Source organism: Syngnathus scovelli, chromosome 17 (assembly GCF_024217435.2).
Source record: "Syngnathus scovelli strain Florida chromosome 17, RoL_Ssco_1.2, whole genome shotgun sequence".
Lineage (NCBI taxonomy): Eukaryota > Metazoa > Chordata > Actinopteri > Syngnathiformes > Syngnathidae > Syngnathus > Syngnathus scovelli.
Genome location: NC_090863.1, coordinates 9,417,190 through 9,440,429, shown reverse-complemented (window position 1 = coordinate 9,440,429; position 23,240 = coordinate 9,417,190). Strand labels below are relative to the sequence as shown.

General features: G+C 45.6%; 4 protein-coding genes across 12 annotated transcripts; 2 read left to right on the top strand and 2 right to left on the bottom strand.

The window, feature by feature from the left end:
• Positions 1–303: 303 nt before the first annotated feature.
• On the bottom strand, positions 304–8,686 carry hnrnpc (heterogeneous nuclear ribonucleoprotein C). Of its 5 annotated transcripts, none has more exons than XM_049747829.2 (9): positions 8,518–8,686; positions 5,109–5,217; positions 3,462–3,748; positions 3,023–3,095; positions 2,870–2,920; positions 2,553–2,791; positions 2,201–2,314; positions 1,383–1,582; positions 304–794 (listed from the first exon to the last, which is right to left on the bottom strand). In XM_049747829.2, the coding sequence occupies exons 2-9, from the start codon at positions 5,111–5,113 to the stop codon at positions 699–701; spliced, it is 1,065 nt and encodes a 354-aa protein (XP_049603786.1). In that variant the 5' UTR covers positions 5,114–5,217; positions 8,518–8,686; the 3' UTR covers positions 304–698. The 5 variants fall into 5 exon arrangements, with proteins under 5 accessions (XP_049603786.1, XP_049603788.1, XP_049603784.1 ...); XM_049747831.2 differs by having other exon boundaries at positions 3,462–3,727; XM_049747827.2 differs by lacking the exon at positions 8,518–8,686 and adding an exon at positions 5,295–7,511.
• Positions 8,687–10,639: 1,953 nt separating this feature from the next.
• On the top strand, positions 10,640–15,939 carry LOC125985188 (zinc finger protein GLI2-like). Of its 4 annotated transcripts, none has more exons than XM_049747818.1 (9): positions 10,640–10,796; positions 12,518–13,179; positions 13,302–13,463; positions 13,534–13,641; positions 13,758–13,827; positions 13,916–14,003; positions 14,742–14,800; positions 14,882–14,992; positions 15,063–15,939. In XM_049747818.1, exons 2-9 carry the CDS (start codon positions 12,604–12,606, stop codon positions 15,230–15,232), a joined length of 1,344 nt encoding a protein of 447 aa, XP_049603775.1. In that variant the 5' UTR covers positions 10,640–10,796; positions 12,518–12,603; the 3' UTR covers positions 15,233–15,939. The 4 variants fall into 4 exon arrangements, with proteins under 4 accessions (XP_049603775.1, XP_049603776.1, XP_049603773.1 ...); XM_049747819.1 differs by having other exon boundaries at positions 12,506–13,179; positions 15,144–15,939; XM_049747816.1 differs by having other exon boundaries at positions 12,506–13,179.
• Positions 15,940–16,029: 90 nt separating this feature from the next.
• si:ch211-284o19.8 (protein lifeguard 1) lies at positions 16,030–18,490 on the top strand. The gene is made up of 6 exons (XM_049747907.2): positions 16,030–16,123; positions 16,865–17,147; positions 17,243–17,443; positions 17,619–17,747; positions 17,821–17,964; positions 18,159–18,490. Exons 2-6 carry the CDS (start codon positions 16,866–16,868, stop codon positions 18,291–18,293), a joined length of 891 nt encoding a protein of 296 aa, XP_049603864.1. The 5' UTR covers positions 16,030–16,123; position 16,865; the 3' UTR covers positions 18,294–18,490.
• parp2 (poly (ADP-ribose) polymerase 2) lies at positions 16,326–23,150 on the bottom strand. Of its 2 annotated transcripts, XM_049747755.1 has the most exons (18): positions 22,953–23,150; positions 22,199–22,411; positions 21,959–22,138; positions 21,729–21,796; positions 21,587–21,637; positions 21,402–21,498; positions 21,236–21,311; positions 21,066–21,168; positions 20,767–20,920; positions 20,524–20,662; positions 20,186–20,249; positions 19,975–20,112; positions 19,767–19,894; positions 19,590–19,689; positions 19,298–19,396; positions 19,099–19,223; positions 18,656–18,834; positions 16,326–17,424 (listed from the first exon to the last, which is right to left on the bottom strand). In XM_049747755.1, the coding sequence occupies exons 1-17, from the start codon at positions 23,020–23,022 to the stop codon at positions 18,669–18,671; spliced, it is 1,971 nt and encodes a 656-aa protein (XP_049603712.1). In that variant the 5' UTR covers positions 23,023–23,150; the 3' UTR covers positions 16,326–17,424; positions 18,656–18,668. The 2 variants fall into 2 exon arrangements, with proteins under 2 accessions (XP_049603712.1, XP_049603711.1); XM_049747754.1 differs by having other exon boundaries at positions 16,326–18,834.
• Positions 23,151–23,240: the final 90 nt, after the last annotated feature.

Sequence of the window (23,240 nt, the reverse complement as noted above, 5' to 3'; positions counted from 1 at the left end):
CTCATTTGATCAATTTTACTCATCAAGTTGAGTTGCTACCATTGCCCACGGCATGTGCATGACAACCGAGTTTCACAACTGGCCACCAACCGCAGAACTCTAATTAAACAAACAATGCTTGTATAACTCTTCTGCAATTAAATTCAAGGAAATCTTTGAAGAGCGCGATGCCGTGCGTGGCCTCTCCTCGCAGTGGAACGCCAAATCTTCAAGGTTAAGGTTAGTGGCACCTGCGGCTGACGATTCAATCCCTGCGAGGGAGGGCCTCATTTCATTGTCAATTAATTATGCGAAAAGCCGTCGTGGCATTTTAATATTTTATTGCAATTTATTCCTTTACAGTAAAACAGAAGTTGAATAGTATTTTTAAAAAAAACGGACACGCAAGGGGGTGAAAGCCACCGACAGACAGACGACGAGGGAAGCCAACAAACGAGTCTACGAGAGCTAAAAGGAAAATCACCACGAACGCGCAAATATGTAGGCGGTTGCAACGTGCTAAAAGAGGCTACACAGCAAGTCACAAATGAACACAACTGCGTGTGCGCTTGCACGCCATGCTCCTTTACGTGCATGTCAGCTTTTTTTGAAATCGTTGTTGTCAAATGATAAAACTCAAGTCCGGGTTCCTACTATTAGCGTTCCACCGCAGCGAGGTGCGGCGCGGTTGGTGGGGTGGGTTGGGGCGGCTCGGCGGCCTACGAGTCGTCTTCGCCATTGATGCTGTCGCCGTCGTCATCCCCTTCTACGTGCTCGCCTTCTTCCTCCTCCTCCTCCTGCTCTTGGCTCTTCACCTGCGTGAGAGAAATTGGCACAATAACACAACTGCCATTGAAGATCTAGCAAATTGACATTTAAACGAAACAAAAGAAAAGCATCACTGTCACAGAGTCAGTTATTCAATCGGTAATTGGATCCATCAGTTGCATAATTGGATGGAAATTGATTTCTGATCAAATTGTGTTGCAAAATAATTGATTTTGCCGGTTATTTAACAGAAATCTGAACAAATCTAAATGACTGAAATCACAACAGAGGGAGCGGCAACGTACTTGCCAATGTTTTGCTACTTCAGCTTTAACAATGGTTTTTCCTACTATGGCTGCAACAAACAACTTTTGCAATGTTTTTCCCATAAATTGTGTATGATTCACCCAGTAGTTTCATCCCTAGTATGTCAGCAAATCGGTGAAAACGATCATTGTTTTCCAAAGTAAAAGCAGAAAAAACATTTGCTCTCATGAAGGACTCCGGAAAAGGCAATATTTAAAACTGAAATCAGCACAATGTTAATTTACACCGGGGTTCCGAGCAACTAATAACCAAAATAGCTGTCCATTATTTTGATGATCTATTCATTTTTTTGTAGGTTTCGGTCATACCTCCTCTTCTTCCTCCAGGAGGTCCGTCTCTTCTTCATCCTCCTCATCCTCCTCCTCCTCCTCGTCTTCCTCCTCCTCTTCCTCGTCAGTGTCGTTCAGCTCCTGGCTGTCCCGCTCCCGCTTCAGGGCCTCGTCTTTCTTGCTGCCTGGGTGAGGTGGAGAGGTCACCTCGCCTGGCTCGGGCTTAATGCCTTTGGACTCTACCGGAACGCAAACATGACAAAATTAGCTTCCCAGATGTCTGCTCTGCCAGCTTTTAATTTTCAAGTGTTTGAAAAATGATAATTTCCTGGCCGGGCAAGGCTTATATTGATATTATGATATTCTGAGAGGGTCTACTAATAATAGACACGCCTACCAAATTTCACTTTGCAAGGTGTAAACTGGCTTTTGAGATTTCAAGACATGGTTGTGGTTGATGGCACACCAAATTTTGCCCATACGCAACGACAAAAAATAAATAACTAAAAAAAAAAAACAACTAAATAACTAAATAAATAAAACTTCACTTGGTTGGACGGCATTCCCGTCAGGTGCAGCTCGAGGCATTTGCGGCTCGATTCAGGATAGACATGCCTATCAAATTATACACCGCCGAGTAAACATGGCTTTTTACTTTTGCGTTTGGTGTTTTATGCTCCACCCACGGGCAAAACCGTAGACTAATTACGAGCAATTGAACCTCTCAAAGATCCGCATTGCTGGCAATTTACACTCACCGATTTTGTCTTTGGGTTGACTGTTAATTGCAATGTGCGCCAGCTAACAAAATGGCAGATTTCTCGGCTCTCGTCGCCACCGTACGTTAATTCTCCTACCTGACTTCTTGCTGTGGTCCTTCTCCATGCGCTCCAGGCTTTCCAGGAGGTCGTCCACTTTGCTCTTAATTTGAGTCAACTCGCGTTTGATGGTCTGCAGCTCGTCGACTTTCACTATGAAGAAATAGGGAAAAGGTTTTTTTCCAAGGTTTGTGATGCGCAGTGTGAACTTCTGCTCATCTTGGTTCATCATTTGCCAATCTTTTGGCGTTTGACGTGCGCCACCACAACAGCGTGCACGTATCCTCACGAGGGTTGCGGGTGTGCCGGGAGCTAAATTCCAAATATGGTCCATGTAAAATGCAGCTGGGTCTGGTATGTACGTATGTAAACGTGGCTTAAGTGCACTCACTACTTCTAGACGAGTAAGCCCTCTGGCTGCTCTTGGAGGACGAAGAGAAGCTGCTCTTGGTGCGCCGGCTGCTTCCTCCCCCTCCGCAACCTCCTCCTCCGCCGCCGCCTCCTCCTCCTCCACCACCACCACCGCCGCCGCCACCACCACTGAGGCTGACCCGCGGGCGCTTGGACGGGATGACGGCGCGGGAGAGCGGCGGAGGTGGGGCGGGCACACGGGACGGGTACGAGTACATTCTGCGTTGCCAAAAGAAAAAGGCACGAGGCCGCTTTGCGCTAGAGTCGTTTCCAGAGTGAAGGTGACGGCGGGCTCACCTGTCGTAGTAATCTCTCTGGAAATCGTAGTCCAGTTCAAAAGAGGAACTGCTGCATGGGAGAAAAGGAAAAACACCATTGAAGCTTGCCTTGGAACGTTGGCTAAAATTCTAAATGGTGTTTGAGTACTAAGAGGATAGTGGCTGCACTTACCTATACATGTCTCCAGCTGAACGTTTGGTGGTTTTGGAACGATGCGGTTTGGGCTCCCCGGCAAGGTTAATGTCTGAGGGAAAAAATAGATTCAAAGAAAGACTCAAGGCACCCGGCTGGCTGCATAGTCCCAGTTACTTCAAGTGCCATGAAGATGGTTGCAATTTACACTTTACCATTTTTGCAAATCTCTCACGAGGCAGTCTCCATTTTTGTCAACTGTTCATTTTTTGGCTTAGTACGGCTCGAGCGACTGACTCAAAGGCACATTTGAATAACTTTGCGAGTTTCCCAAATGAACAAAAGTGCCATCGCCCGATTCAAAGTGCGCCAAGAACAGAGTGCTGGTGTGCGTAGTAATGTGAGACTCTGAACACCACGCTGTCCAAAAAAGCGCACTCCATTTGCCTATTATCAAAAAGGTGGGGGTCTTTCTTACCGAGCACTTGGCCGACAATCATCCGGCCATCCTCGCCGGCGACGGCAGAGCGGGCGTTGCGCTCATTGGCGTACTGCACAAAAGCGTAGCCCTTGTGCACGGAGCAGCCCACAATCTTGCCGTACTTGGCGAAGATGGCCTCCACGTCGGCCTTGGTCACCAGCAGGGTGTTGAGGTTGCCGATGAACACACGCGAGTTGAGCGAGCGCGGATCTGTCTTGTTTGTCACGTTGCTGGCGGCCATCAGGCTGGCGGCGGTCGAACGGCTGCCGGGGTCAGTAGGGGACATACACACAAACAAACAACACACGGTCGTTTAGCCAATGGGTGACGCGCGAGAAGCTTCGACGTCTTCCACGAAGAGCTGGAAGGGTCTGTAGAACAGGGCCGTTACTTGGGGCGGGGATCTTCACCGAGGAACTCGTGTTGTCAGGGCTGTGCGCGATTCGGTTAAACCTACCAAAGAGGTTCCCGATTCAGGATTCCCCTGAAACTTTTAGAGAGTTGAATTAAATTTGGGGTTCAATCTCCTGTCGTCAACTACGCAGTTTTGGACATTTTCCTCAAAAGGCACAGTGGCTAATGTTAAAGTCGACGACACCCCGTTTGTCTTTTCATACAAGAAATTCTTGGCTTTGGAAATTACTGACCATTTTGTGCTAGCGAGAAGTGCAATAGGAAAAAAGAGCCACAAGTAAGCGGCAACCTGCAAGCAAGAGTTCATGTGTCCATATTAGACATTCAGATCATTTAAAACAAAAGCTGACCAAAAAGCAGATGGAACACGGGTGTCCGCAACCAATGCTACTTCTACTAAGAAGCACCTTGTCCAAGCCAACTAGAGAGGACAACTTAAGCACCTCACTTGGTCATTCGACATTCATCACATCGCCAGCAAACTCAAATTGGGGCTCCATCATGTTCATATTGTGCAAACATGGTGCAGGATCTGCTCCAATTGCCGCCTGTGCTCAACTTAACAACACAACAAACCTCACTTAAAAAGTAAATGGGTGAGTTTATTCCCCCATGTGATACAGTGGACCCTAATTATTCATATAAAATTGCTCATTGATGCCGTCTCATACAAAGCATGCAGTTTAATATAGCAGTCATCTGAAAATGACCACAACAACAAAAAGTCATTTGAGATAATACCTTCAAAAGACATAGATGACAACAGTGTATTTAGATATTGAGCTTGTTTTTTCGTACCAATAATGTTCGATTCAAAAGGTGCCTCAGAATGGATGCTAGTTGAATAGATATGCAAATGAAGGCTCGCCACCCATTAACAGCCCTTGGCAGACACCGGACGTTGCAGGCCAATTTTGGAGGAAGAATAAAATAATCTCGTCTGTTCCTCTGCAAATTGTGATGGAGTAACAAGATGGCGTTGGACTGCAATAATGTAACAGATTACGTCCAAGCGGTTTATGCCGCATCGATACGATGCCGTGACGATTGTGTGACGATCGTTTTGTGGCACGGGAACGCGAGACCCCCACCAGAGTTGAACAATTAAGCAACCCCCACAGAGCAAACATGAAACGGCAGTGACATCAACAGTGACTGCCTCCTGAGAGGATGCGGGGGTGCGTGTGTGTGTGTGGGGAGGGGGGGTTGTTTAGGTTGGTCGTGACTCACTCCATAGCGTCTGTGTGCAGGGCAGTCGTCTGTTGTGTCTGACACTGTGGGCTGGGGCTGACTTTGGCCTGGGGTCTCGAACCTTCACCTTTTGGCCTGAGATTTTTAACTGAGGCGAAAGAAAACAACAACCACATACACCTGAGTCATGCTAAGCAGGGGTTACGGCGCAGCAAGTCTTCTTACCTGTGTGCAGTGCAGATAGGTGGCGAGTGTCAACAAAAACAAGCCACCTCGGTCGGCTAGCTACCGTTTCCAAAACTAAGACATGCATGCAGAACATTTTCTATAACGTGACGGCTGCGCGACGACTGACTTTAAGTACCACTCCCAATTTCATAGAGGTAAAAGGAACCATTTGGAGGAAGCTGCAGGCACGCTGGCCTTTTGTTTCGGTTCTGCTCTCCACTGGGTGTCATTTCTTTTGGTGCGAGTTTTTTTTTTTTTTTTGCATTTCATTCTTAACGACTGTCGAGCACGGTTCACACGGTTGTGTTTGAAGATCTCAATGGAAATCACCTGATGGCCATTTCTGCTTGTTCAAAAACAGAGCATTCTTTTCCCCTCATTTTCCTTAAGGGCCAAATACGTACGTCCTCCTGCAGCAAATTAGCATTGCCTGCCATTGACGGTTAATTTGTGCACGCACTTAAGGGAGTATCGTTTTTGTGGCAAATTGATGCATTTTGGTGTTTTACAGTTTGCATAATTTTGCTTTTTGGTTGTCCTTGCTTCAGATCGGGATTGCCCGGCCTTGCTGAAGGTCCGACCTTGACTGCGTTGCATCTCATCTTCAGCTTATTTGCTTCTGCCTAAAAAAAGTTTAACATTCTTCTTAATTTTCCGTCTGGTTTTTGTCCTATTGAATTTTCCATTTTCTATCCTTCCGGCACATTATGCAGAAGTCTGTCCTTTTAGTTGCAATTTAGGAGGGGAGGGGTCTTTTTCAAAAGCCAAAGCAAGTTCATGACATTTGCTGCTTTGAGTGTACTTAGAAATTACTCGAAGGATCGCATTGAGTTCCTTCAAAACGTGTCAGTAAACACGTTTCATCGGCCTCATGAAATGAACTCAAGCATGCCATTATTATTGTACCAAAGGTTGCGTTTTGCCGGAAGCAAGCGGCTAAAAAGTGGCAAAGGTGTGAACGAGCAAGTTGACTGAAGCTCGCCCGGCACGTTTTTCAACATGCATTGAAATAACTTCCTCGTTCATGTGCGTCAATGAGCACAGGAATGCTTAAAGGAATTATTGCAAAACAACGATGAGAAAGGAAACTCACAAATCTGGTTATTACGACTAGAATTAGTGGTGTCAGGTTTGATGCTAGGATGGTCCTGGGTGGATGATTGTGGTATGGCAGATATGTTTGGCATCAGGTGCTGCCAAGTACAAGCTTAGCGTTGAAAACATGGAACTGGATCTAAGTGGTTCATAGTCATGAAATCATTTAGCACAATGATCTAGTGTTGCTGCAGATCAACTATTTTGAATATGTTTTTTTTTTAAACATATCTCTGCTGGGGGGAAAAAAAAAGTCTGGCATGAAAATGTCAACTTCTATTTCTAACGAGAACAAAAAGTCATAATTAATACGTCACTTGTCTTTTGTGGGGATTTGCATGCATGAAAATCAATTGTGCTTGCTGACATTTGTGATTTCTAATGTGTTTGTAAAAGTGGAGTATCAGAATAGCATCTTGAATTTATATTTTTTGGCTGCTGCCTATGTTTTCAAATACGATTGAAATGTCACCGTCACCCTTTAGAAATCCGCTTTGTGGGGTCTTGCGTGTGTGAAAATTCAATTGGTGATGCAACCTGCAACCCTTCTCAATTTCAATTGTGCTCCAAGTGTTGCAGTTTTGTAATCTTGACGTAAATTTCATGAGTCTGTCATCCCCCCCCACCAATTGCTGCTTCTTGACATCCCTAAAGGGCAAAACGTTTTGTTAGTTATACATTCTTCTGTCAGAAATTTCAAAGACAAGTCAAACATTTTCTTTACAATCATATGTTCTATGCAACCCCACTAGTCTAAACATTTTAAATCTCATGACGGTAATATTGCCTTTGTGGAATATGCGGAAAAATCCTGCCCTTAGTACCAATCTCAGAGGGCTGCCATTTGCCCTGTACTGAAAATGACATCACAGTGCTTGTAAGGGCTCAGCGTCATGGCTGTCCTGATTGATGGGTTTGATTATATAAGAATCATATTTCATATGTCAAGTGTTTTTCTCTGGTGCCAATTACAGTATCTAATATGCAAATAGTATTGAGATTTTTCACCGTAGTCCTTTTGTAGGTATTGTCACATACATGTTGCTTTCTTTCCCCTTTCACAATCTCTATTGTACAAAGTACAATTTTGACACAAAATAAAACTTGAACTGTGTGTGTATCAGATTTTTGACTGCTTACATTTTTATTTTTTATGTCAGCATGAATGTGATTTTCAGTTTCATCTCCCTGCTGCAGCTCATTGGGACCACTACAGAGGCAAATTAAAAGGGATGTGAGGTTTTCTTTACTTTCAAAATATAAACCACCATCATACTCTTTCAGTGAAACAGGCTTTTAATTAAGCAACAAATCTGGGGTCACGTGTAGTCCAGATAAAATTGGAAGGAAAAAAAATGTCCCCTTGTCCTCAAAATGGCCCCCGTCCTCAAAATGGCCCCCCGTCATCCTCATCATCACCACGGGAGGGAAAAAAAACACTTTCCAAAAATAAAAATTAAAAATTACCGACTGTTCAGTCTGAGCCAGAAAAGCAAAACTAGTTTTAAAAAATGACCTACACTACATGAGCAAACACGCCCCGATAGCGCCACCGTCGGGCTTCAAAGTGAATCAAATGCTCCCCTTGCGCTTAACCTAGCCGTGGCTAGGCTTAAAGGCTAGCGTGGCTAATATTAGCCTGGGTGCTAAAAAAGGCGCAGTAAACATGTCAATATCCACCCAAAAAATTGCAAAACCAGCAAAAGTCTGCGTCGTGTGGTCGATAATCAGGGAGGGGAGTTAAAACTAGCAAACCAGACGAGCTAACTAAGGCTAGTTTAGCCATGTGTGCGTGAGTGAAGGGAGGGAAGGTAATGGAAGGGAGGGTCGTCGTCGCCTAAAAAGCGTGCCAAAAACACATCAGTCCAGTCAAATTGTAGGTTTCCTCAACAACCGCCACAAAAATCAACCTAGGCCAACTTGCAAAACTGGAAGAAACTGCAGCTAGGATGCCTCCAAAGGTGTTTTTTGTCGTTCAAATCACAACCTTTTTTTAATGTGGGGAGCAGCAGGAGGAGGATGGCGACTAGCTCGGCAAAATCGAAAAAGCATCGCGGGAAAAAAAATCCAAAAAGAAAAGAAAAAGGAAGGAAAAATGAAAAATAGCTGGGAACAAAATACTCACCGCGACCCTTTACGAGCACAAAATGCCTTGCTTTTCGGTAAAATCGCTCAAATTTTGTGATATTTAGGTCGTCCTTTAGGCGAGCGCAGGCTTCTTTAGTGAAGCCTCCGGTGAGCAGCGAGCGAGGCAGCTAGCTTTCGTCTTCAGCTAACGTCAAGGCTAATGGCGCATTAGGGGGGCGCTGCTTTTGCTGCACGGCGCGACGCGAGCGAGCGGGAGGGGGGCGGGTACTTTTCTCCGCGTGGTGAAAAAGGGCCCGCTCGTTCCTGGTGTGACGCCGGTGTGCCTCGTACTTAGAACCGCGCTCACTTGTTGTCGAATAAGCAGATCCTTTTATTTTCCCAGGAGATACATTCAAAACAAACCACACACCCATAGAACGTTTGATTAAATAATCCCCGACTCGTATCCTAGCACCAAATATAATATATCTTGCCATCATCATTGTGGAACAGCAAGTCAACAACATCGTCGTTGCTGTGTCTGCCAGCAGAGTGTGCTGTTGGACTATGTCAGTAGATTCGAAACGTATTCAAAACACAAAGCAAGTAATAATGAGTAAACATAACATGGGGACTAATACAGGAATTGCAATATTTTCCCCCAAACCTAAATATACACAAGTAGCGGTTGAATGGTTTACACTCCAACCCAATTGTCTGTGCAAAAACTTTCTTAAAAACCCAGCTGGTCTTGAAAAACGGGGATAAACTACTGACCATAATAAACCTCCAATACTGATTTAGCTCCCCCTAAAATGTATTCACGGGCATATATTCTTTATCTACTGCAAAAACTATTACTGAAGAAATTGTGACCACTGTGTTATACTGCCACCAAGTGGCCAAGGCGCGCACACCCGAAGGAGCGGCACCACGTCGGTTAAATGAAAAGATGTGGCCAAAACTATTTCCTACTTTACATCCCATTAAATTATGTCACAACAGTATGTTTTTACATATTATCATAAGTATTATAGAGCGCCATTGTCGTAAAGTTTGACATCTGACAGAGACAACAAGAACGTTTGACTCACTTGAATCAAAATGAAACCATCATGTACTGTATTGCTTCATCGCAGATTTAATACATTGTAATAATAAAATCGAGTCGTTTCAAAGTCTTTTTTATTTTATTTGAAGCAATACCAGATTTTGACCACATGGCCTTCTCATCAATGATTAGTAAAATCACGCGAGTTGCATTCAAAAAAATGTTTATGTATCTTAATTTGATCTGACTCTTGTGCCAATTGTCCATCTGGTTCTGCAGCGTTTGTTTACGACTGTGCGTACGACTGTGTCTGCGTGCGCGTGCATGTGGCAGTGAGGTTTCCTGGGATTCTTCAATAAAAAGTCCGTCTTGCCTTTCCAGACGGTAACCAGATCTGTCTTTTGTGCACCTCCTCCGTCAGGCTCATTTCGGGAGCAGATGTTTCAAACGAGGGTCTTCATCTCCCCAACATCGGGGTTATGATGACATCTCCACGTGATGGCAAGAACATGTCAGCTCAATTTGTTCACCTACTCCCTCAGTGTTTTAGGAAGAGAATTTGTGGCTTAATGCACACGGCAGAGCTTTTTAACAACAATCTAGATTGCAAGTAGCCTACAGACAATAACATCAGAGCCACCTGATTGGGTGTTTGGAGGTCATTGCCATTGATCTGAGAAAAAAAAAAATATTGGTTTGACTCCTAACAGCTGTTTCTAATATTTTGAAGCGGTAGGAGGTCATCAAACTATAATAAGAAAGAAGCTTTCAAGTGTGATAACGCTTTGGTCTATCGGAGTAATGCTCAGTGTACAAAGGCTTACAATAAAACATATCTAATATTCAATATTATTATTAATAATTTAAATCTTGTGCTTGATTTTTTTGTTTTAATAATTATAATAATCATAATTTGCACATATTTCATATACACATCACAATATGTTGTCTTGTGATATATTAAAATTATTGTTATTATTATCATGTTTGTGCCTTACTAATTTATTTTTCACTGATACTCAAACCAGTACTATGATGAATGTATAATTTTTTTTTTTTTTTATGGAGGGGGGGTAAGATTGCAGCATGTGCGGGCGCGCACATGGAAGCGTTGCCTCCAGCATGCGCACGCACCCTGACAGTCATCTCGGACCCGAGCAGAGTGGAGACGTCAAAGACGCAGTCAGGAGTATTCTGGCTGCAACTCATTTGCAACGCTTTGACTCGCTCTAACAGACCTCGACCTCACAAGGATCGGTGACAAGCGGATGTTGTGTTACGTGCCTGTGAGTACATTTATTCGACTTTTATCCCACATTTTTAAGAGGTAATTTAGTGTCTCTAGCAAGGAATCTAACTGTACAATTTTGCAACGTTTTTTGCCGATGCCAAGGCTGTCCGACAAATTGTCTGTGACTGATATTGTCGCGTATCGTTGACGATGGTGATTTACTGAATATCTATGATCTTTGGCTGCTGATTGTTTCTCGTAGCTGTTGACAGTTGGTGGAAGTTAGTGGAGGGGCAGCAATCACAGGACAGTAAAAATCCATTTGTCGCTCCAGCTCTTCCAACAACCACCAACCCTAAACCACTAACCCTAACTGTAATGTTACCCTTACCCTCAACCTTATCATCCATCCTTGACCTTGTGACCCTAACCCCCAGTTGCCCTAACCCTGAACGTGTACTAAAGCACAACCTGGTAGGTCTCTCAAGACGTTACTTTGAAAACAGGAGCCCCAAGCTCCATAAGTGAAAAGTGCCGGACTGCGGCCAACTATCGGCGCGAATGCGGACACACGGCGGGGTGGGGGGAGCTCGTTGGTGTCGTTAAAAAACCCAGCAACGGGTTGGGAAAACAGTGACGTCAGTCACGTGTGATCTGGGACTGGGCCATAAGAAGGATACATGCGCTCGTGTCTGCGGATGGTTTCCCGCTGACATTTTTCACTCGCCATCTGGACCAGGAGGCGAGAGCGTTTGTAAATCAAGCGCACACATTAGCTGCTTTTGAATGGCCACAGCTGTATTTAGCTAAACTAAGCCAGCGCGACACCACATGAGACCGACCGACCAAGCGGGTTGCCATTTCCACGTAGCGTGTGCTGGCTGACGGAGGGCTTTGTGGGAAAACTTTTTTAGTTTTACCGTAACACTCTTCTTTATGGAACACAGCCCAGAATGTTTTTTCTTCATGCTTGCACTCCTTTGCACGGGGGTCTGCTTGGTAAAGTCTCTCAGTATGATAACAGTTAGGACTCACCCGAAGCTAAACCCTTCATGAAGCCAAAGCATCCTAACCCTGAACACGTTTACCAACCCCAAATTGAAGAACCCAAACTAATCATAACCTCAAACGCTACCTATCATCATTCATCCCAGCCCAGCCCGAAGCAAAAAGTTAGCTAACTTAGCTAACTTTAGGCTTAGCAAATGCCGATCACTTTGTCCTAGCTAACACCAACCACTATTTTACCCCTGCCCTATCACTTACATTACCTACTACCCTGATCCCAAACTGTGAATCCCGAAGCTCGTCCATTTCCACGGACACAATTTAAATCTCTCTAATTAGTATTGGCTCACGGTTCCCACGCCTCCGTGTTACAGGAAGGACCATAAAAGAGCAAAGCAGACTATAACAGTAAACCAAGGGCATGAAGCATACACTTAGGAGCCAGGCTGGTTCTTCAGAAGTCCACTTACTCATCGTCTGAGGCGCATCCGCATTAAAGAACCCGGCCGGGTCGTACCCATGACTCATTACCTGCTGTAAATGACATCATCGACACGAGTGAAGCCATAAGCCATGGTTTGTCATCTTTACCAACTAACAAACCAGTGGACCAGGTTTCACTCATTTTCTCAAAAGTGTCTTTTTTTAAACACTGACACAGTCGTACTCAAATCATTGGTGTGAAAGCTAAGATTTCTGATCAAAGGGACTTTTCCTGGATCCCCAAATCATGCTCAGTCTTGTTTCTCCACACAGCACACTAAATAGGTCTGACTGCGAAGACTCCGCTTGTTAAAAATGTGACACCCGAGAGGTGTTCAGGACAGCTCGACGGCATCATATCGACGCCCGAGATGTGGCCCCCGGACTTTGGACCCATGGACCTTGGACGCCTGGACTCCCGGATGACTCTTCCTGGTTTCTTTCGAGACGGGGAGGACCACCAGGGAACACTGTATTCCGGGATCCAGTCATCGGGTGGTGTCGGGTTTTGCTGCGCGCCTAGGACTTCCGTGGCCTCTCTGGATCTCACCTGCGGGTGGAAACCTGACAGCACCAAGAAGGGATTCTGCACAAGTCCTAAAGTCTCTAAGGGATTCTGTAATAGTTCCCAGACTACCCTTCCCGTATGCCACGATCTTCCCGGGTGGACCGCATCTCAAAAAGTAGCGGAGGATGTAAAACAAGAGCCCGCAAAGGACACCACGGTATGTGACCGGCGGTGTCTTTGGACCGACTGCAGCGCTACCTGCAGGAGTCAGGAGGAACTTGCGAGGCACATCGAAAAGGTGCACGTGGACCAGCGTAAGGGCGAGGACTTTGCCTGCTTCTGGGACGACTGCATCCGACGCCGAAAGCCCTTCAATGCACGGTACAAGCTGCTCATCCATATGAGGGTGCACTCTGGGGAGAAGCCCAACAAGTGCATGGTGAGTTGCTAAGATAAAGACACCACAGACTTGGGGGCAAATGTCCTTGTTGGCTGAAGACAAAAGCAGAGGACAAGATGGCATAATGAGGAAACCTCAATGGATGTTGCCATTTTTTGCAGTTTGAAGGCTGCTCCAAGGCATTTTCTCGCCTGGAGAACCTGAAGATCCATCTGCGGAGCCACACAGGGGAGAAGCCGTACATCTGCCAGCACCTTGGCTGCTCCAAGGCCTTCAGCAACTCAAGCGATCGCGCTAAGCACCAAAGAACACACCTTGACACGGTCGGTCAAGTCTCGAAGCCCTGCACCTTCATACAAATCCTGTTTGTTTCTGATCTTATTTTTCTCACAGAAGCCGTACGCCTGTCAAATCCCGGGGTGCGCCAAGCGATACACCGACCCGAGCTCTCTGCGGAAACACGCCAAGACTCATTCGGCCAAAGGTGTGCGGGAGGCCCAGGTACGACGGTGGAATATGTATAGGAAGCTTGATTTCCAAGTGTTTGCCAGATTAATGAATATGCACGTTGTTATCAAGTCTGACTCTTGAATTATTAAGATCCGTCATTGTCACAGGTTCAAATTGACTCTGTAGCGGAATCAGCTCAAACCGGCTCAGCTCTTCCGGGCTTCAACAACTTTCCAGGTATACCAATCTGTACACAAGCTATCAAACGTTTTTTGTTTAGTTTTTCAACTAAACCCTTGAGGGGTACTAATCGTGTCTCCTTCAGGTTCTTACACAAACGGAGGGAGCTCAGACTCTGTGGTGCCCCCCCTGGTGGATGTCCACCATTACTGCACGGAGGAAAGCTTCCAAGGGTCAGTCAAAAAGTTGGCTTTTTGCTGTTTACTTGAACTCGGAGTTTCCTGACATCTGGGCTGCTCCACTCTGGAAATTCTACTGCTGTTGTGTCAGTTTACTTCCGAGTAAAACCTTCAAGTCTTCTCTTTATCAAGCCAACTGGACTTAAGATGGTTTGGACACACAAAGCGAGTAAGAAGGTTTCGTCCAATCAGATGTAGGCAAAGCTGGCCGGCCAGCACAAGGCTGATTTATGAAGCATCCAGCAAAAAGGCCTTCCCCCCCCATCCCCCCACCTCGAGGGACCAACAAGAAGGAACGCTCCATCGTCCACCCAAACCCCCTTTACGACCCCCCCCCCCCCTCCCCCCAGCTGCATATCATCCCTACAGTTGCTTTTCTTTTTGCGCTTGGCAGCCTTCGGTTTCCATGTTGAGTCAGAGTGTTTGTGCTCAGTCAGCACATTCCTGGATACACCCCCCTCAAACTAAGGTGGAAATCATGTTTTTCCACTGCGTGAGATCTTTTTTAACCTTTAGATGTCTTGCAGGATCAATGTTTGTTTGGACTTATTGTCTGAATTTTGCCGAGTCAGATATGACAATAGTATCTGCCTCGGAGCTGCTAGTAATATTGGACACCTATGTGCACGTATGCTACTTTCCAACAACCAGCCATTTCAAACCGACCATTTTGCCTTGAGTTGCAGCTCCTGGAAAGTGGGAAATTGAAAATGTGACACTTTTGATTGACAGGATGGAAGCGCTGTTTGTGAGGTCAGATGACGCTCAACTGCAGCAACAACAACAACAAGGTAGTCATGGCAACCAGCTATCACAACAACAGCAAGATCACAAATGCAGCTTCACTCCAGTTTGACTCTACTTTGCTTTAGCGTTCCCCAGCGAACTCTTTGGGGAGAGGAGGCTGTTTCGGACAATCGCCGACGAAGGTGTTGCCCAAGTGCCGGCGTATTTCCCGGAAGCCTCGACAGCGCCCCCTGCCGGTAGGAACCGTTTCATCAAACGCAAGCATTAATTAGCATTTAATTCAGTGATTCTTTTGTGCACCACTAGAGGGAGCCCATACCACACTTTATCACTGGTTGAGAATAGCCGTGAATAATAATATGTGGCTTTACCAAACATGTGGCGCAGGGTTCGATTTGATCCACGACCTGCACGACGACGACTTCCTGTTCCACACGGGAGATGTCGACCGGCGCCTTGGTCTCATGGACTCGTGACAACCGTGCCGAAAAACCAGGGAAAACAACAAAAAAACAAAAACAAAAGAAGATGTGCTTGGAGGTCCATTTTTGCCATATGTTCGGCATTTATTTACTCAACTGCGGAAGAAGAATGTCTCTCTTCAGTCCCCCCAAAAATCCAAGCGCTGTTTTCTTGTAAATGTTGCTATGGAAAATTTTTATCCTTTCTATGTCCATGTAGTTGCTGCAACATGCTATGTTTAAGTAGCAAATATGGATTTTGTGCTGAGATTTAAGATAACTCCATCTATCCAGTCAATGGTTGTCATTTTAGTTCATGTTGCCATCTATTGTACATTTCTATCATTACACATATGGTCAACTTAATGCAGCAGTCATGAAGGAGGGGAAAAAAAGGTTGTTTTTATCCCCAAAAACATTTAATAATACTTTCAATGACAACCATATTGCTCTGAAATTGAATTGAAAGTGTTTTGGCTGTGACTTTGGGACTCAGGAAGCTCCTTCTTTTTGATTACGCAGAGCTCCCAATTTGCACACTTGGTTCTTTTTGTATTTCACAAATTGTTTCATCACGTCTTGCTGTAAGATATGTCTCCATCTTGCCTCACTTCCATAACGTCAAATACTACGTTTTAACTTGGATTTTCTCGCATCAAGATGTTTACACGAAATTTTCAAAACCATCTTGTATATTTTAATAAATTACATTTATACATATATATCAGGGTCAATGTGTTACAGTTTGCGCTTGTTAATTTGAAGCAAATGTATAATAATATTGGTTGCCGTGTAAAAAAGCAGCAGTTGCTTTTTTTGGGAGGTTGAACTTCCCCTATAAAAGTGTCAGCAAGTGGTCTCACACCTGAAGGGTTGTCAGTCGCACACAAGCAGCCAACAAAAAAGGTAAGAGACGCGCTTTCTCACTACCGACAATTTCATCAAATGAAAGAAAATTTTGGGAAAATTCGATTAGTTTATTGAATTAATTTGAGGTGTTTTTTTATTTTGTATAATTAAAATAAATATTGAGACAGTAAAATACTATATATATATATATATATATATATATATATATATATATATATATATATATTATTATTATTATTATTATTAGTGCTTTTGTCTATGGTCTAAATAAGAAAGATGACGAACTATATTTGTGTGCTCTGAATATTTTGTTCATGAATTTCCCCGTGATTAATATACTCCTTCTAATCAAATATATTTTAAAATGACAAGAGAATTAATGTTCTGCACCAAAATTCGTCTTTGCTTTTGATCATTCCACCCTGTTTCGCTATTGGACTTGTTCCACATGCTTCTGCCGATTAAATCTTCCAAATACTCATTCCAATCTTAACGATGACATACAATCAAAACCCTTATTGACTAGAATCCAAAGCGGCAATTTTGCAACTGTTTGACCAACGGATATTTGCACACAAACGGTGGCGCAAATCAAATACTGTGCTTCAAGTCTCCCCTGCCTGTTAAATTTCAATAGTTCAGTCAAATCCATTTCATTTCACTTTTTCAAAATGTCCGCACACAGTGATTTGTGTGCTTTTAAAATCCTCCCCATTTATTTGTACAACAAACAATGCCATAAAACGAAAGATTTTTGGCTCAATTTTTCATCACTAGAATGTCAGATCAAGGCGAGACGACATTGGAGCCCTCGGGTTTCAACGTGCCCGCTCAAGCATCGCCTCCACCGTACGAAGAACCGACGCAGCAAGAACCACCGCCCTACTCGCAAGACTTATTAGAAGACGGCGAACCCAACGGTGAAACTGCGGGATGCGACGTGACAGAGGGCGAGCAGTCCTGCGTGGATACTAAAGAAGAGACTCAGCCGGAGGACGTCCCGCTGGCCGAGACGTCAGCTTTCGATGACAAGACGGTCAGGAGAGCGTTTGTTCGCAAGGTTGGTGATGGCTCAAATATCAATTTTGACAAAGTGCCTGATTGAATGTGAGTGAACCAACGGGTGTGCCTCACCCGCCTGTCCGCCCGCCGTAGGTGTTTAGCATCCTGACCCTACAGCTGGTGTTCACGTTCAGCGTGGTGAGTTTATTCACCTTCTCCAGTGTGGTGAAGAAGGCGGTGCAGGCCAGCATTTGGGTCTACGTCAGCTCCTTCATCATCTTCATTGTGGTCGCCAGTGCCCTCAACTGCGCCAAGTCCCTCCGGCGAAGACACCCCTGGAACATCATCGGCCTGGTAAGTGAGCCTCCAATTCCTAATTGCTAGTGAGTGCTATTGTGTTTCTCAGGGATCAACTGTGGAAGGGTTCTGCTCTTGGGCAGGGTTAGGGTTTTAAGCCTAGGTTCAGGTTTTTAATGATGGTGTCAATGATGGTGATTTTTTTGCTTTGTGTTTTTAAACCCTTCCTTAGGTCATCGTGACGCTGAGCCTGTCGTACGTGGTGGGCACCATGGCCTCCTACCACGACACCCGGGCCGTCATCATCACCATGGCCAGCACCTTGGTCATCTCCCTCAGCATCATCGCCTTCTCGGCGCAGGTCAGGTTTGATCCTGGACATGGCCGTTTCTAAGCACAGCTCATTCGTTCTGACGGGATTGATCACTCCACAGACACGCTACGATTTCTCCTGGTGCTACGGCATACTGCTCATCATGATGGTGGACTTGTTGATGTTCGGCTTTTTCAGCAGCTTCTACTACGCGTACATCCCTCAGGTTTGCTACGGATCTTTGGGCGCCCTGCTGTACGCACTGGTAAGAACCATAACGACTCTCACAAAAAAAAAAAAAAAATCGATATTTGCCGTCAGTGTATCGATTATTTATTGCGACAGAGAGAACAATTTATTGCAATATGGACCCCACCCCTACTTTCAAACCCCAGTTAGGCTGAGTCAGGTTTCAAAATGAAGTTTCAAGCAGGACCTACAAATGTCTTCCTAACTCAGTTCCTGATGGCCGACTGCCAGCTGATGATGGGCGCACTGAGCTACCGCCTGGACCCCGAGGAGTACATCAGCGCGGCTCTCATTATCTACCTGGACATCATGCTGATCTTCATCTACCTGATGGGGAAGCGCTAAAAGCCTCTCTCTCGCCTGCCTTCTTTTCCTACTTCTCGACAGTCATTGTATTATTTCTCAACGCATCAGAAGCAAACTTTCAGTGGCTCGGAATCAAAACAGTCCAGATGTTCATCTTTCAAATGTCATCTTTGAGCTAACAGTACATTCAAGTGCAAGATTTTTGTGGCAGATAAAAACATCATTTACAACCATTACCACCTTTAATGTTTGACTACAGTAAATTAGATTTTGTATGCAGATTTTCACACGATCATCATTTGGACGATAACAATTGAATTGATTGCAACATTCCTTTATGTGAGGCACGTTAGTAATCGGTCCAATGTTTGAAAACAGCAGTCCCATAATGACATGTTCACCTGAGCGTGGTTGTTACCAGAGGCAGGCGTAGTTGAAGTGGACCCGCAGCAGGTAGCGCATACGTGTCTGCGCCGGGTTGTACACGATGAACTCGTTGTACAGGAGAGAGTAAGCTCCGGCCTTAGACCCCCTCTGCGTCGTCTTGACGCCGGGACCCATCGGAACGGTCACGCCGTTCCTGAGAAACGTCAAAGACAGAATGAGTACTTCTGCTTCTACTTCCATAATGACCTTGGGTCAATTTGACCCGTAAACATTAGTGCTGTCCTAAGAAATGGATGAAAAAAAATATTAAATACCTCAGATCAATCATTGCTGTTGCTCTGGGTCAAATTGACCCCGGAAGTAAATGGACATTAAATGAGGACGAACATGCCCCGGTTCAGAACGACCCCAGGAACATCACTATTGTTCTCGAGGCAGAAACTTAACAACTACTTACAGAGAGACAAAATTCTGGGGGTCAGGCCCGGTCCGCCCGACGCCCTTGGTGCTGTGTTTGCCTGCCGGCAGGTTGTCGGCGTTGTAATCTGCGTCCAGCAGCTCGTTGCTGTCTCCCAGGGCGACCTGCACATACACACATTAGCGACCGATCGCACATGGGGTGGGAAAGGAAACGGTGGTCAGCGCCAATCGGATACCTCGCACAGCAGCAGCAGTCCCACTTGGTTGTGGTTTCTGGCAAAACAGTAGTTGGCGCTCTTGGACGACATGTCGGCAAAGTAGATGCCTTTGCCAAACTGCAACAACAACACAATGGCTGAATCAATGACACAAAGACATTCACAGTTTAGGATTGACTACTAGATTGTTCACCGACCAACAATCTCCTTAAATGATTTTTTCATGTGCAGTGTCGTGTTATTGTTCTTTGGCTACCTCTGCCAAAGTCCCCAAAAAAAATGAGGATTAGGTACAAATGATTTTTCCTACCATGTAACCTGTGACGGGAGCTTCGGGGGGAGCCACTCTGAGCCCCTGGTTGAGGATGCCCACCCAGTTGGAGAGACGGGACCCGTGCCACAGCAGCATCCTGGTAGGAGGGAGAAGAAACAAAATAAACACTTATGGTGCTATCCCTGATGCCACCGGCGGCTTTGCCATCCAGACCTGTTAGGAATGTGCGACAGAAAGTGGCTGCCCTCGCCGTCGCGATCCACAGAGAAGATATCCAGCACGCTCATGGTGTAGTCGCAGTGCGTGGAGGCGTGCGTGGACTGCAGGTACTTTTCGATCACCTTGGCACAGAAGAAAAAAGAAAGTCCAAAACACCAAGGACACGCTGATGGAAAAGGCAACCTGTCTCAAAAAAGCCGACCTTGTATTCTTCGCCGAGTGGGTCCAGGGGGTGGAGCAGGCAATTGAGGGAGCGGTAGTGGCGGTCCAGAGGATGCTCGTCGTGGCCGTCACCGGCGCTCTCCACCATTTTCACCGCGATCTGGATGTCGCTGAGAGCCTGCACAGGCGCACGGGGGGAAGAAAAACATTTTAAAACCTCAAGATGAATCTCTCTCCTTGAGTACAATTACCTCCAACAATTCAATCTTCTTCTTTAGCTCGTCCTCGGTCCGAATGAGAGGCGGCGTTTTTAGCCTTAGGGGAGACAAACGATATATTACGCAAGAAATTAGAAGAAAATAAATACCAGCGAATAAATATCATCTTCTTAAACTGATGGCCTAAGTCATATTTGGACCCAAAAATGTTTTGTTGCCTCAAACACCTCAACTAACATCAAATTACTCCCAAAATGAATTTCTAAATACAGTGAAGATTCAGTTTTTCCATGATAAAAAGACAAAAAAAAAAAAACGTGACTTGGGCCATCATTTTCTATGTCACCAACATAAAGTTGTATTCCCCGCACCCAAAGTCATGTGGGATGCGAGTGTAGAACTGATTACAGGCCTCCAGCAGCTCACGGCTGCCGTCTTTCTTCTTCAGACACGCCTCGATCCTCTTGAGAGCCGTGTAGCCGGCGCTGATCTGCTCCACCGTCAGCTTGCCTGCAGTAGAACACAATTGAAGAGAACAAGCTTGGAAAGTGAGTGCAACGTGGATGCAAATATAAGCAGCGGCAAGAGTGGAGATGGCGTTGTCTTGGACTGACCGAGGGGAGCCTTGTGCGTGTCAAACTTCATCTCCAGCACCACCTCCTCCATGGCTTTGATATCACAGATGAGCTCAAGCAGAGACTGGACCTTTGGGTCCAGCTCGGAGGCCTTCTTCGGCGCTTCGGCCACCGACGGGATGGGCTTCTCCTCCTGCGTGCAGGAATACAAAACAGTTTGTTAAGCATAAATCTACTTTGGAAGACAAAAAGGGGAAATGGAGGAAGTGAATTTAACAAAAGATGTCAAGGGAGAAAACAGAACACCAAATGTTTTTTGAGGAAAAAAAAAACAACACCTTTGTACTCGAGCTGTAGTCCATGTAGACCATGTCGTACTTTCCAGCCACCTTCTCGAAGCTCGTCCTGTGCTCCCACTCGTTTTTGGTTTTGTCCAAGAACCTGAAGCCCGAGAATTCAAACAGTTGGAAAAATCCACCTTAGAAATGAGAGACGCTGATGGTCTCACTTGTTCTTGAAGAGCGCTTTGGCCTTCAGCAGGTCTCCGCCACACGACGTCAGGCTGGACTGACCCACTTTGCCCACTGGGGGGTATCAACAAGTGGGTTGAAAAAAACGTCCAAAAAAGAGAGAGAGAGCAAGCGTAACCTGCGCTGGCTGGCTCGCTCACTCACCTCTGCCCCACCTCGTCCACACGCTGAACACCTTGGCCGCGTCATCCTCCAGCAGCTGGATCAGGTAATATTTGTTGTTGTTGAACTGAAGGTTGGTCTGCAGAAACACCGTGAAACAAAGCTCGCTGAAGGGCCCTTTCTCAAAGAGCGTAACTCCAACGAAGCCACCAAAGGAAGCAAGTTACTTGGTTCAGCATCACGTCGTAAACATCCGCTCCTTCGCTGTAAACGTGAGCCTGGCCCAAAGACACAAACGCAGCCAAACTTGAGCGGCTGGCTTATACCAAGCCCGACCCGATCCCTCGTCGTTTTGGGAGCAAGCGATACCTTGCCGAGCTTGGCTTTGCATTCCGCGTCCACTGGAGCTTTTCCCTTCATCACCACCGTCTTGACAACTTTTTGCAGCAGAGGACGGAAAGGTCCGGAGGGTGTGTCATAACGTTGCACACATAGATCACTTCATATCCAGCGTGAATCACTTTGTGTGCCACTGGGTGTCGGTTGCCCTTTGGTTAGCGTTTGGAAGCGGTGTGTGCGAGTGTGCCAATCCAACACACCTTCACTCGGTGGCATCTCCTCTTTGAGTTTCTTGTCTGAGCCGCTGGCCTGTCTCGTGCTCTTGCCTCGTTTCCTCTTGCCTTTGGTCAGCTGCTCCTCACCTTCCTCTGCTTCCTGTTTCACCTCCACTGGACCGCCGTTGGGAGCAATGGCGTCTTCCCCGGTGTCATCAGAACTGGCTGGAAACATTTTTGATTGGTGACTAATATAAAATAAATGGATGTCAAACACACGCTCACCTGCTTTTAGCGTCTGCAAGCGGATCTTCCTTTTGAACTTGGTGACAGAGTTGACTTGGACCATTTTCTTCAGGTCCACCTCGTAGAGCAACCCTGAACTCGAAGTCAGGGAGACGCGGGTTTGCCCAGAGGTCACGGCCGAGTCCAGCAGGGCACAGTCGGACGGAGAGTACATCTCCCACTGAGCTTCGTCGCCCTGCCACTGCCACATGACTGACACATAACACGATGACACCTTTGTTAGCCGGATAAGGAACCGCTTTTGGTCTCTTAATAACAATGCCAGACATTTGCGTTTTCTTGATAACATAAACATTGTGGGTTCCGAAATGATTTAGCAAAGGTTCGGAACCATACAAGGAACTATTTTTTAAACTAACCAGTGAGCTTGATGAGGAACAATTTTAAGTCTCAACATGGCTTAGCCAGAAAATAACACATTTGAATCCTCTCAAAAATATAACAAGAAAAGGAACCATTTTAGGTACCAACTGGCCAGGCAACCACTGCCTCTGTGCCGGTTTATGGACCCCTGGGATCAATAGTGTATTCTATCTATCCATCCATCCCCAATTTCTGCCATTTGGAGCGAGTGGCAGGACACTGTGTGGACAATAAACACTTTCAACACAATATTAAGAACTCCACCGGCACACGCAGTCAAGATAACAGCGGATACTGATATAAAATATTCATAACAATCAAATGTAGACAGTCGTGAGTTTTGTTCTTGGCGCAGCAAGTGAGCGCTTACCTTTCTCAGATTGGCGTTCTTCATTTTCTGGAGCATTTCTGCTTCTGGAAGATCTCGTCGACCGCCTCATGACAGTTAATAAAATGGATATTTATTACAAACAATATTTGCAAAAAATCGCGCAACGGAAACAAAACAGGAATAGAAAAACGGGAGCGGGAAATTTTCCACTTCCTGGTCATTGGCCCGGAAGTACAATTGAACCTTTTCCGGGTTGTTGGTCATCGAGTGGAGGTGGTGCGTTCAAGTACTCAAGTGATTTTGAAAACATCTAGTCGGAGTACTCTG